Source organism: Salvelinus alpinus, chromosome 14 (genome assembly GCF_045679555.1).
Source record: "Salvelinus alpinus chromosome 14, SLU_Salpinus.1, whole genome shotgun sequence".
In the NCBI taxonomy this organism is placed as follows: domain Eukaryota; kingdom Metazoa; phylum Chordata; class Actinopteri; order Salmoniformes; family Salmonidae; genus Salvelinus; species Salvelinus alpinus.
Genome location: NC_092099.1, coordinates 35234364 through 35249142, shown reverse-complemented (window position 1 = coordinate 35249142; position 14779 = coordinate 35234364). Strand labels below are relative to the sequence as shown.

General features: G+C 43.6%; 1 protein-coding gene across 1 annotated transcript in view; it reads right to left on the bottom strand.

Annotated features, from left to right (window-relative positions):
• LOC139538850 (leucine-rich repeat and calponin homology domain-containing protein 1-like) overlaps positions 1-14779 on the bottom strand; it is a 92102-nt gene that overhangs the window by 10164 nt on the left and 67159 nt on the right. The window contains exons 10-16 of the mRNA XM_071341339.1: positions 14093-14160; positions 13380-13460; positions 12512-12589; positions 12367-12409; positions 9410-9526; positions 6880-6958; positions 5454-5570 (exon numbers count right to left, since the gene is read on the bottom strand). Coding sequence (XP_071197440.1) covers positions 5454-5570; positions 6880-6958; positions 9410-9526; positions 12367-12409; positions 12512-12589; positions 13380-13460; positions 14093-14160 — 583 coding nt within the window. The remainder of the gene's footprint in view (positions 1-5453; positions 5571-6879; positions 6959-9409; positions 9527-12366; positions 12410-12511; positions 12590-13379; positions 13461-14092; positions 14161-14779) is intronic.

Genomic DNA, 14779 nt, shown 5'->3' with positions numbered 1-14779 from the left:
TCTACTACACCTGTTGTATTCGGCGCATGTGACTAATAACATTTTATTTGATGCATGCTGACATGGTCGCCAGTTGTACGGTGTTTCCTCTGACACAATGGTGCGGCTGGCTTCCGGGTTAAGCGAGCAATCTGTCAAGAAGCAGTGCGGCTTGGCAGGGTCGTGTTTCAGAGGATGCATGGCTCTCGACCTTTGCCTCTCCCGAGTCCGTACGGGAGTTGCAGCGATGGGACAAGAATGTAACTACTAATTGGATATCACGAAAATTGGGGAGAAAAAGGGTATAAAAATGAATAAATAAAAAATGGTCCAAACACACAAAGACAGGCATGAAGAGGGCACGGCAACACCTTTTCCCCATCAGGAGACTGAAAAGATTTGGTATGGGTCCCCAGATTCTCAAAAAGTTATACAGCTGCACCATCGAGAGCATCCTGACCGGTTGCATCACCGGCTGGTATGGCAACTGCTCGGCATCCGACCGTAAGGCGCTACAGAGGGTAGTGCGTACGGCCCAGTACATCACAGGGGCCAAGCTACCTGCCATCTAGGAACTATAACTAGGCGGTGTCAGAGGAAGGCCCAAAAAATGGTCAAAGAATCCAGTCACCCAAGTCATAGACTGTTCTCTCTGCTACCGCACGGCAAGCGGTATCGGAGCGCCAAGTCTAGGTCGAAAAGGCTTCTACCCTCAAGTCATAAGACTGCTGAACAATTAATCAAATGGCCACCCGGACTATTTACATTGACCCCCTTTGTGTTTACACTGCTGCTACTCGCTGTTTATTATCTATGCCTAGTCACTTTACCCCTACCTACATGTACAAATTACCTCGACTAACCTGTACCCCAGCACAATGACTCGGTACCCCCTGTATATAGCCTTGTTATTGTTATTTTATTGTGCTACTTTTATTTTATTTTTAATGTTATTTTCAAAAATATTTTCTTAACTCTATTTCTTGAACTGCTTATTGGTTAAGGGCTCGTAAGTAAGCATTTCACAGTCTGTTGTATTCGGCGCATGTGACAAATAGTTTGATTTTATAGTTGTGCATTTTGTTGTAATCGGAGGCTAATCCTGAGTGGTGTGGGGTCTCCTGGGCATCCTAAAGGGAGTGAATGAACAGCAGAGAGAGAAAGAGGGAGAGATTGGGAAAGCGTAGAAAAGGAGCCACTGCCTCCTCTTAGCTCATTTCAGAACTTAACACTCTGGGCTCACACACAGGCACAGCACAGACTCTCAGAACATTCTGGAAGGACACAGCACAGACTCTCAGAATATTCTGGATGGACACAGCACAGACTCTCAGAACATTCTGGAAGTACACAGCACAGACTCTCAGAACATTCTGGAAGGACACAGCACAGACTCTCAGAACATTCTGGAAGGGCACAGCATGAATGTATCCTACAGGGCGACATCTCCCTCTTTCTCTCTCCTTCCCTCTCATGCTCAGGCAAGCAGACCATCTGGACAGTTTTAGCACCAAACAACGCTTCCGGATATTTCTTCACCAAACAAATTGGTCCCAAAGCGATGACACAGCAAGACCCTGTCATTGGTCCAGACAGTGTAGTCATGGAGAGGACAGTCATAAAGTTAAAAACGTATACAGTCTCTGTAGCTGGTCCTTCATAAAAAATAATGATAATGGACTGCAGTTATAAAGCGCTTTTTGACATCGTCTCAAAGAAGTTAATGTCAGTGAGCCAGCCAGCCTCAGCATGTATTTTTCTCAGTAAACTGGCACAGTTCAGCCCTGCTCAGTCCAGTCTAAATAACTTGTGGTGCCATGGATACTAAATCAAAACAGGCAGAAGCTGTGACCCGGTCACCATTTACTGCATACTGTGTACACCATTCATACCCAGGCAGACTGGGCAGTCTAGGAGTCTGAATTCACCTCACACCCCTATTGTTATCACATTCCAGTTCCCTCTCCTTTCCCTGCGTCTGCTGTCCGCTCTGTCTACATTTTGTTTTCATCCTCTCTGTTTCTCTCCCTCTGTGTCTACATTTCTCTCTATGTCCCTCCTCTTTTATTTATTTCTCTCTCTCTCTCTAGGAGATTTAGGATGTAGCCTTTCAGTTGAACAGGGTCAACATTCAGCCATAAAGTGTTCTGACAAATGAAATACATTCTGGAGACTGAGAACATTCCTCATCCTGCTGACAGGACTGCATTGGCTCAGAGAGGGAGAGGGAGAGAGAGAATAGAGAGGAAAATGTAATCCAAGGTGAACTTCCTTGTGTAAACAAATGTGTTTCAGTAAACAAAGGCAATAGTCAGAAAACAGGAAGTTAGAACATTGGTCCTACCCCTCTCTGGCTCCAGTATAAAAACAACTCACTCCATTACTGTTAGAGAAAGGAATATGAAAAAGAGAGATGTGTGTAATAGATGTCCTGTCAGGTCTTGACTGTGTCTTGGCAGTGCAACAAAGCTCTGGGGCATGCTTGTTGACATTTCCCCTGTTTTCTCTTCCAGAAGGATAGACTGGCATGTTGGACCCTGGCCTGCCCTGTACCAAGCCAGGCTGGGCACTGCCAAGGAAGACCCCTGGCCACAAAGCCCAGCTGGAGAAGGAGGAGGCAAGGGTCAGGGGGAGAGGGTAAAGGGGTGAGGGTAAAAGAGAGGGTAAAAGGGGTCAGGTGGAGGGTTGAGTGCAGGGCAGCATTCCTCCACCAAGCTCTCAGGGGCAAAGCTAACTCTCCCAAGGTCCATTTAGCTTCAGTGGAGTAGAGATGCTTTCTCTCCATCCCCCTCTCTCCAGTGAAACTATTCTCCCTCCCAGCCTTCCAGAGCAATAGATAGCATCTCCTCTAAAATAGGTTACTGTGTATGTAATGGCAGGGCGTTTATTTGTTCCAGTGTTATACACATTGATAGAGCCTCTGAGGGCACACACTGGTTGGTGATGGGGTCAGAGAAAGAGCAAGAGAGACAAGAGAGAGAAAGATAGAGGATTACATCTCTATGTGTGTCTTGCTTTCAACAACAAACCCAGTTTAACACTGTCTAATGGCCACCCAGTGGTGTTCTACCCCAAAAGGAAATCCTGTATCACAGAGGAAGATTCCAATCCTGGTTCCTTTCTAGTCAGTCAATGCTGTTACTGTGTGACATCACCCACTCAGAGGATAGTAAAATCTCTTGGAAGCTGGTGTTGTTTATGAAGTCAAAGGTCAATAACAGCTACTACACCACACGGTCATCAGTATCAGTACAGTCATTCTGCGTCGTAGTTCTGCCCTCAGACATCCACACACAAACAGGCTAACCGTGTTACCAACAACTACTGCTGGTGGTGTGACCCTAGACACACTTTGATTTGGAATGGTGCCCTTAGCTCGGGTTCTGGGACCTGATTGGCTGTTAATGAGGTCAGACACTCGTGATCTAAACTCCTATTGGTTACTGGTGATGTCACCTCCCTGAGGCCTGACCTGTTTATTGGTGCGTGGCTATGATTGGCTCTTTATTGAAAACAAATATGCAGCTATCAACACTGTTCTCACTACTAGGATATTCCATATGACAGATTGTCCAACATTCCTTTTCCACATTACTGCTCCTTTGAACATTTTTATTTTCTTTCTTCGGGTCATTCTTTCTTCATGTCTATGTTATTATAATACCGATTGGTCTTTTACCCTGCTATTGGCGGTTTACTCTTACACATGCATTGTAAAACCCTTTGAAAATGGTAGTAAATGAAAAGTGATATATAAATAAAATTGTTATCATTAGCAACGGGAGAGTAATAAAATGCTCATGTTGACTTTGACTCCATGCTGATGTCATAAAAACGCACCCTTAGAACATGTTAAACAATCCTGTAACATGAGTCGCCCTGGGGGGGAAATGGCTGCTGGCAGCTTCCGTTTTCCTCCTGATGGAAGAGGGATATCCCCAGTGAGACCATTATCTAACAGTTCAAATATAAAAACATAAATACCCTGTGCTATAGAAGGGAAGCCGGAGTAGAGCAACAGATGATAGACCAGTATGAAGCTGTATGTCAAATCAAATCGTATTTGTCACATGCTTCGTAAACAACAGGTGTAGACTAACAGTAAAATGCTTCCCAACAATGAGTAGTGATAACTTGGCTATATACTGTACATGGGGTACCAGTACCGAGTCGATCTGCAGGGGTACGAGGGAATTGAGGTAGATATGTACATATACAGTGGGGAGAACAAGTATTTGATACACTGCCGATTTTGCAGGTTTTCCTACTTACAAAGCATGTAGAGGTCTGTAATTTTTATCATAGGTACACTTCAACTGTGAGAGACGGAATCTAAAACAAAAATCCAGAAAATCACATTGTATGATTTTTAAGTAATTAATTTGCATTTTATTGCATGACATAAGTATTTGATCACCTACCAACCAGTAAGAATTCCGGCTCTCACAGACCTGTTAGTTTTTCTTTACGGTACAAACGGTATTTTGCCGAAGCCTAACATGCTGACCACACCAGTCGTATCGCGTGTGTGAGCATTGCAAAATAAATTTACAAATACATGTTATTCTATCATTGTACCCACACTGCTCGCTCATGCCAAAGAGGGTCTGCATTGCCAGGCGCTAAAATAGATGTTGATTCTATTTGTGTCGCAGAACACGTTGCAAGTCCTGCCTCTCCCATCTCCTCATTGGTTTTTAGAAGCATATACCCACCTGCCATCTTCTCATTGGTTTTTAGGAACATATACCCACGTGGGTGATTGAAAGATGAACTGAGGTCGGCTGTGGTAATGCACCTTATTATGAAAGTTAGTTGCCAATCGCCATATAAAGTCCAAAGAAGAAAAAGAAGCCTGGAAGGAGGTGAGATGACTAGAAATGATTTGGTTGACCGTTTTATGCGTGGATTAATTTTCAGAGTAGAGGACTTTGTGATTTCAGGTAAAATAACAACTCAATGTTTATATCCCAGGACAAATTAGCTAGCAACTGCTTTTCGACCTGTCCCCAAATTAATATAACTGCTTCAGTTTGTTTTGATATTTCAACCTGCATGTCATAATCGCGTTTGGTGTTCGGGGGACAAAATCAATTTGCGCACGATCGCACGCATCCGGTTTGGGCATGGTGTAAAACACAGTCAGGGAGCGGAGTCATCGAAACAACCCAAACATGTGGTCCAAGGCACAGATGTGACCGCAAAAGTACACTGCACACTTTCATCACACACACCCCCATGGCTTGGAACGAGGTATAGACAGATTAGAGAAGAAAGATCACAGCGAGTGCGTGATAGATAGAAAGAGAGAGAGGAAAAACAGGTGGAAAAATAAAAAAAGGAAACAGTGAGAGAAAGAGGGAGAGAAATTTGAGTCACACAAATGCACATTGTTTGCAAACATCTGAGACTCTGTCGAGTTGTTTTGTTTTCGAGGCCTCCGATTGGCCGAATAGTCGAAAGGAATGACCTACCACTGCTGTGCATGACTCCATCGCCTGGTCTAGGGGGAGTGTCTTTATCGACGGACAGGGCCTGTGTGAGGAGGGGGCGGAGACAGGGCTGGGGAAAGCAGGGCAGTGAGGCAGGGGCTAGAGGTAGAAGGGGAGGGGTGTGGTGCAGGGGGGAGGGGCCAAGTAGAACAAGACAGGTCCATTCCAAGACCACACCCCAAAAACACGAGACACCAGAAAAAGTTCCCAAAAAATTGGTTTGAATTTTAAGAGAGAAGGGAACGAAACAGGCAGCGGCAGTTGATAATCGCATGCAAAGGCAGATTGGGTTAGATAAAGGGATGTGATTGGAGTGAGAATTGGTGTGAGAGGTCATGCAGCAGTTGGTAGAAAGATAGAAAGGGAGTGAAGGTGAGGGGGAGGAAAGGAAGAAACAAATGAAATGAGAGAAGAAAAAAAAAACACAAAACAAAGATAAAAAATAAATCAATATTAGTGCCGTTTCACAATACAGATTTCATGACATGCTGTTAATGTTAGCAGGTAAAGCTACATTTCACACACTACAGTAGTAACGTAATGTACGTAGTAACTAGCTGGATGGATGCTAACTCTATTTCTACAAGCAGTGAACATCAGACGCTAGAGTCATTTCAGTGAACCTGCACCCAAAGCCATCTGACCATGAGGAGTACCAGACAGGATTCGGAAAGGATTGTAGAGACATTGTTTTTCTCAACCCAGAGTCTGTGGACCGGCCCTATTCCATAGGATGTAGCTAACCAGTCCGTCAGTTATTTAACTAAAAGAAGGAAGAGACTGTATGTGTGTTTGTATCCTCTTCCTCCATAGCCACTCTTTGGGATTGGGTGCAGAGTACTCACACCCACGTATTCTCAGCAAACACACATCATTTTCTCTCTGGGCCATGTTCACACAGCATTACAGAAACATTGTGGGAGCATTGCATGTTAGTCAGGACTGGGTCGGTAGCCTCTACAGCATGACCCAACTGCTGCTGCTGCTGCTTTTTGGGACAGAGGGTGTTAATGAGATAGTATGTGCCTCATTAGAAGTTGTGACTTTTGGGGGGGGATTGTGACTTTTGGGGGGGGGATTGACTCTTGACTATTGTAGGAACTGAACCCAGGTCTTTTTTACTTTGGGATAATGGTATAACCCAATAAAAGTTGTATCGGGGTGTGGAAGGATTTGGGGTTTGGGGGAGAAGCAGAGCGGGGGGGATTGAGGGTGTCCATGTCTTCATTTTGGAGAGAAAGGATGGACGCATGAAAGGACTCTATCAGGGACTGTAGTCTGTGTAGACAGTCGGAGGTATTGTGCACCTATCTGACTGAGATGTGTGTAATGTATTGATTATGGAGACTATAGAGGGGTACCCGCCATCACCCACCCCTGTAGTGTGCCATGCCCAGCCTGCACTCACCCGAGCGGGGCTTCAACCCGAAGGGAGGGGTGGGAGGAGTGGTAAACGTGGGACCGCTGCCTGGAATTCTGTCTTCTCCCTGGTAGAGAGTCAAAGGGAGTACACACATAAAGGTTAGGGACCCTTTTCTCCTGAGAGTACACTTAAACAACACACACATTATCCAGGTCTACTGGGGGAATTGGGGACAAGACAGCTGGAGGTATGTGTGTGAGCTCTGTGTGTGCACTGTGTATGTGTGTATGACGAACATGTGTGTGCAGGATTTAGATTGGTGCTTGGCGTCCTATACTATGACTATATAACACTACAGATGACCTCTGAGATGGCTTAACTAGATCATAACTCACCCTGTCCCATTTTCACCCAGATTGACTGGTATGGCCAGTTGTCCTCTAGCTTGATTGTGCTGAGGTCACTGTTTCTATGGCCATGTAGCTGGTATTGGATATGGTGTTGCTATGTGGTAACAGTGCTCTCTTCAAGTGGTCAGTGTTGGATGTGTGTCCTGTCCCCAATAGTGAGCCTTGTCTCTCTGTGTGTGTGTGTGTGACAACGCTAGAGCATTGTTGAAGATTTTGAAAGAATTGCCAGACAATAGCTGTGTTCGAATACCCATACTAACATATTATTATTATTTGTACCTTTATTTAACTAGGCAAGTCAGTTAAGAACACATTTTTATTTTCAATGACGGCCTAGGAACAGTGGGTTAAGTGCGTTGTTCAGGGGCAGAACGACAGATTTTTACCTTGTCAGCTCGGGGATTCAATCTTGCAACCTTTCAGTTACTAGTCCAACGCTCTAACCACTAGGCTACCTGCCACCCTAACATACTGTATACTACAAACTTAATGAGCATATACAATATACTATAAGTTAATTTTAGTATACTGTAAACAAACGGTATCCTTTCAGTTGAGCGTACTAGCGCTTCGCCTGTCTACCAGAAGTTGATGCTGTTGCTATGCAACTTCTTGCTAGCTTGTTAGCATAACAAATGACTAGCTAGACATCTTACGACTTCATTAACAATGTCCATTGAGAACGCACAACAACTCTTCCACTTAGCTAAGCTAAGAATTACATGAATAATCAAGTCAATAAACGTTGGGCAGTTAGTTAGATAGCATATAGTCCATATACTGGCAAGTTTGATGTATTAGTAGCCAACTAACATTAGGTAGTTAACTAACATACCGGTACATACAAGCAACTGCTGTAATGATATGCTATGTGGTTCGTAAGGCTAACGTAGCTAACAAATTGTCAGCCAAAATAACGTGTAACGTAACTTATTTTAAAAGTCATTACTTTATTTCATTGCTTAACATTTTCTTAACATTTGTCATTATTAGTTAAAGCAATGAATTTGTATCAGCTCGTTAGACTTCGGCTGCATATTTTCCGCCATTTTCTTCAAATCTGAAAAGTTATGAAGCCACGCCCATTTTCTGAATAATTGCATTATGGGCCCTAAAAGCACAGAAATAGTGTCCACTGCTTGTACAAGTCGTATTTTGGGAACTTTTGGCATACTAACTATATCCATAATATGACCAATAAGCATACTACATACTCAATTTACGTCACAAGTAGTATGGTTAGTATGAGTATTCAAACACAGTCTTCTCCTTGTTATGTGCTATGCTGTTGTTCCTTCTTCCTTGGTCCTGGTGTGTTTCCACTATAGGGTTTTCAACCCTCCGGCTAGAGCTTTTTAGAGGAATTAAACCAACTTTTAAAGTTCAAAAGCATTTGGTTAGGCCTATAAAGTGTGAGCCAATCCCTGTCTTGCTCTGAAGCTCAGGACCAATCATTAGCCGGAGACTGTATCTGTGCCACAGCTTCAATGGTATTGACCCAGACTGGGTCGGGGTGTTTGTTGTAAACTATTGGTCAACTTCACATACTGCAAACTATAGAAACATGTTACACACATCACAAAACAGAATCTCACACAGACACAACAAAAACATCAACACAACACATACAAGCACCTACTTCAAATAATTCCCTTCATCTACTGTACCTCTAGAAGCGTAAACAAAGGTACGATCAAAGTTACAGATATGCAAAACAGCAGACCGACACACAGGTCTAATAGGTAATGGGTTGGCTAGCTAGGTAACAGGATAGAGGTCACACCAGCAAACACACCTACTGGTCACATAGTAATGAATCCTAACTTGAGATCCAAGTAAACGTTCACGCAATCTTGCATTGAAGTCAATGGCAGATTTTTGCCAAAACTCAATTACGCACGGATCTTGAGTTCGGATTCAACCTCTAATGCACTTAACCACATATCTAGGATGAGCTTGCCCCTACTGTAGCCCTCTATGGAACTGTAACACTTCACACAAAAACTGACTTGGGACCAGTGGTCAAGGGCATGAAGTGACCACACACAAACACACACACACACACACACACACACACACCGACACTAGATGAGGGGAGTCAGAGGAAGGGATTGGCTGGTAAGCCTGAGGGGGCGTGGCCACCCATGGCTTGTTACTAGGGTTACCTGGTTGGACATATGTGTCTCATATTGTTGGTATGCAAGCTGGGCCTCCAGCCTGGCCCTCTCTAGAATCAACTCTCGTTTCTTCTGGAACTCAAAGCCTCCATCGGGAGTGTCCCACTAGATAGAACACACCAACCGGTGGAACTTATTTGTACATCTACCACACCAATTCAATCTTTACTTCCAGAAAGAATTATACTCTACAAAGGAGACAAGCTTACACTCTAATACAGCTCCAAAACAACATTCACCACAACTCAAATAAGTTATACTACAAACAAGTCATCTTAAGAATATCCAACTACCAATGAGCAGCAGAGCTATATTACATCAGACAGGAATAGGAAGTGCATTGCTGCTTGCTCAGGGAGGGAGACTAAACACACACCATCTCAGGAGAGGGGTCTTAGTCTGTAACACAGATGCTGATATATTTTAGTTTGACACCGTCAGACACACCCATTTGGGGCACATACTCACACAATGGTCATAGTCAGAGGTCATGCAGTATAGGTGCTCAAAGGGTGCTCGTACATTGCATTCGGAAAGTATTCAGGCCCCTTGACTTTTTCCACATTTTGTTAACCTCTTGAGAATACAGGGAGTGCTATTTTCGCATTAGCATAATTTGCTCTACAGATTAAACTGCCTCTTATTCAATTATTGCTCTTACTATATGCATATAAATAATACCATTGGAAAGAAAACAATCCCTAGTTTCTAAAACCGTTTCAATTTTGTCTCTGAGTGATACAGAAGTCATTCCACAGCACTTTCCATGACCAAGAACATAAAATCAAGATGTGTTATGCTGGCTTCAAAGCTCTGCCTATATATGGTCGTGCCCCCTATGACCAGAAACACACTTCATTCGCCTTCCTCTGGTTGTCAAGAGGACGTCAGAGGAGAAATTCTTTGTTTATCTGGGACTGACGTGAAATAGGACCCATTTCTTTGGCGTGACCGACAACTTCCGGTTTACTGAATCGCTCGAATTTGAGCTGCGTTTGTGTACTGTTTTGCTGGCGTTATGTATGCAAACTATCTCCGTGTCGAATTTTGTTTGATACATGTGACCATATCATCGTAATGTATGTTTTTTCAATATAGTTTAATCAGATTATTTGAATTTTTCCGGGAGTTTTGCGGTGTTCCGTTGTCGGATTGTATTTACGTTTGAGAAATCCGTGCCACTCGACCGGTACCTGTGCTAAATGGAGTGGGCAAGGAACAATTCTGAACGGAACCAACGACTCATCTTGACAAAGGACACTTTGATCAACATTCTGATGAAAGATCAGCCATAGTAAGACCCAATTTACGATGTTATATCATATCTGTTGTGCATGTGAACTGGCCGTGGGCGCCTAGCCGAATCTGCCTGGTAAAAATATCGTGTCCTTCGCTAACGTGGTTAGCTAATAGATTTACATATTGTGTCTTCCCTGTAAAACATTTTAAAAATCTGAAATGGTGGCTTTATTCACAAGACCTGTATCTTTCATCTGGTGTCTTAGACTTGTGATTTAATGATATTTAGATGCTACAAGTTACTTGTGACGCTATGCTAGCTATGCTACTCAGTGGGGTGGGTTGGGGGGTGCTACCGGATCAGGGTTGGTGACTCGTGAGAAGTTTTAAGTTTCATCCTTATTCTAAAATTGATTTTTTTTAAAGAATCCTCATCAAGCTACACACAATACCCCATACTGACAAAGTGAATACAGAAGAAATTATTGCAAATAAAATAAAATAAACAGAAATACCTTATTTACATAAGTATTCAGACACTTTGCTATGAGACTCAAAATTGAGCTCAGGTGCATCTGTTTCCATTGATCATCCTTGAGATGTTTCTACAACTTCATTAGAGTCCACCTGTGGTAAATGGACTGGATTTGGAAAGGCACACACCTTTCTATATAAAAGGTCCCACAGTTGACAGTGCATGTCAGAGCAAAAACCAAGCCATGAGGTCGAAGGAATTGTCCGTAAAGTTCCGAGACAGGATTGTGTCGAGGCACAGATCTGGGGAAGGGTACCAAAAAATGTCTGCACCAAAAACACAGGGGCCTCCATCATTCTTAAATAGAAGAAGTTTGGAACCACCAAGACTCTTCCTAGAGCTGGCCACCCGGCCAAACTGAGCAATTGGGGGAGAAGGGCCTTGGTCAGGGAGTTGACCAAAAACCCGATGGTCTCTCTGACAGAGCTCCAGAGTTCCTCTGTGGAGATGGGAGAACCTTCCAGAAGGACAACCATCTCTGCAGCACTCCACCAATCAGGCCTTTATGGTAGTGTGGCCATACGGAAGCCACTCCTCAGTAAAAGGACTCTCAGACCATGAGTGGCAAAATTCTCTGGTCTGATGAAACCAAGATAGTCAGGATCGAGAGAAAGATTAACAGAGCAAAGTACAGAGAGATCCTTGAGAGCGCTCAGGACCTCAGACTGGGCCAAAGGTTCACCTATCAACAGGACAATGACCCTAAGCACACAGCCAAGACAACGTAGGAGTGGCTTCGAGACAAGTCTCTGAATGTCCTTGAGTGGCCCAGCCAGAGTCCGGACATGAATCCAATCTAACATCTCTGGGGAGACCTGAAAATAGCTGTGCAGCGACGCTCCCCATCCAAACTGACAGAGCTTGACAGGATCTGCAGAGAGCAATGGGAGAAACTCCCCAAATACAGGTGTATTTGTCTGAATACCTATGTAAATGTGATATTTATGTTTTTTATTTTTTACTACATTTGCAAAAATTTCTAAAAACTTGTTTTTATTTTGTCATTATGGGGTATTGTGTGTAGATTGATGAGGGGGAAAAAACGATTTAATCCATTTCAAAATAAGGATGTAACATAACAAAATGTGGAAAAAGTCAATGGTTCTGAATACTTTCCAAATGCACTGAAGGTGTGTACATTATGCAGTAAAACCAAATATGTGAGTCTCACCTTGGGTGTGGTTTGTTCTTCACTGCCGTCACTGTCTTGGCCACTGTAGTGAGAGAGAGAGAGAGGGACAGAGAGAGAGTAAGAAATAATGCATGTGTGCACGCAACGCGCACATACACACAGACACACAGACACACAGTCTTACTTGAGAGAGTCTTCCACCATGACCATCTCAACAGGGTAAAGCTGAACTCCAGATAGGTCCTCTGTTTCCATACTCACTCTGAGAGCAGAGAGTATAAAGAGTGAGAGAGAAAGAGGCAGACAGAGAGTAGGGAGGTCAGACAACTACACAGATCCTCACAGCTCAATGCCCAATGAGTGTCTTTTACCTCCAGTGAGCCAGCCCTGGAGTCATTCCAGTCCCTGTACTGAACTATATGTTCACAGAACCAGGTAAGACAGCCAAATGCCTTATTATTGCTAACATATACATGTTGCAGAGCAGGACGGAGCAGCATGCGGTACAGTGTGTGTGACAAAGAGTGGGCTCTGACTCAAAAAACAAATACATCGTGGTAGCTACAATGACAACATTCTGATATGGCCAAGTGGGACATTTCACCCACAATTCCTCACAACATTGACCTGAAATATGGTTAGATGATGCATGGTGGATAATATATTCTGCAGAGTTAGTGTTGGGCTGTGTGGGAGATTTTGACTGCCTCTCTCTGCATAATATGACAATGAGCCATCTGTTGGGTTTGGGGATGTACTTGTTTAGGTCAGAAATGTAACCTCTGACTCATTAAGGATAACAGTACTCCAAAGTTTACAATGCAACTTTCCAATGTTACTTCATATAGAGATCTGCTTATGACGATATCAATCCTTAAGATGATCATGGCAATGACCAATTTCACCTTGAAAATTATCCTGAACATGCTGGTAACAATGATTATTAAATAAGGCCAGCATGATAGGCCAGCATGATAGTAAAAGTGAGAAAGGTGTAATAGTATTATAACCAGAAATAACCAGCATTATAACAGAATCGTAATAGAGCCCACCTGTTAGGGTCTTGTAGTAGGTCCACAGCCTCCTTCAGCTGGTTGATCATGGCAATGTGCGTTCCTTCTGTGACCTTTGACCTACGGGAAAGGAACAGGAAGTGAGTCTTGTTTACAATTCAGAACTGTGTTTCATCAATAAAAAATGCTTTTGAATACGTCATGCATTAAAAGAAAAATGTAATGCTAACCTAATGTCGCCCTGGTATAGATAAAGGCACAAACAATATGCGTGGTGTGATATGTAGCAGAACACACATAGCTTTGCTGTGGCAAGAAAATAGTATGGCGATAGTTTGTTTAAATAAAGAGCATATTTCTAAATCCCAAGCATCTTTTTGGGCCACATTCTCATGTTCGACAGTGTGTGGGTCTCTATCTTTCACCTAAGAAAACAACAACCACAGTATAGAAGAGCCAAGAACAACTTAGGAGGAGCACAGCTTCTCAAAAGTCACCAAAGACGTTTCTAATCTAGCCAACAGTAAAGAGCTGACAGTGTACATCAATCAACTTTAATACAGATGGGCAAAGAGTACTGCCCATAGAAGCATACAGTATAAAGAGGAAAAACATCGTATAGCACAGAGAGCGATAGAGACTGATAGAGGGGACAGAAACAGACTGACACACAGAGACACACCCACTACTGTGGACAGAGAGAGGGAGGGGAAAACGACAGATGAAAGACAGATGGATGGAGGGATACTCACGTCTGTTCAGAGGCCCAGTGTGTGTCTTCCTCTATCCTGAGGGGCTCGTCGTAGTCTGGCGTCCGTCCCTGCACGAGCAGGAACACACACATACACACACCGAGTTACACACACGCGTGCGTGCGCGACATCAGCACCAGCTGCAGTCAAGTCACATGATCCAGAGAACAAGCCAGCGATTGGCTGCGGTTCACTTACATTTTTCCTAGTGAGTGAGAGTGTATAAGCAGGCCAGTGTGCCTCCCTTCCTTCCTCCCTCCCTCCCTTAAAGATCTGCTGACACACTCCACATGGGGTTGGATATTATACCACACTGCCTTTCACTGTCACACACACATGGGACAGCAGGGGAGGGAGAGGGGGAGAGAGAAAGAGAGACAGGGATAGCTAGAGAGGGATAGGCCTAAACATAAACACCACAGGTAACTTCCACAAGCTGTGACCGATCTGAGACAAGGCAAGAAGGGCCTTCTACGCCATCAAAAGGGACATACACTTTTACATCCCAATTAGGATCTGGCTAAAAATACTTGAATCAGTTATAGAACCCATTGCCCTTTATGGTTGTGAGGTCTGGGGTCCACTCACCAACTAAAAATTCCCAAAATGCGACAAATACCAAACTGAGACTGTGAATGCAGAACTCTGTAACAAAAACCCTCTGTGCAAAACACCAAATAATGCATG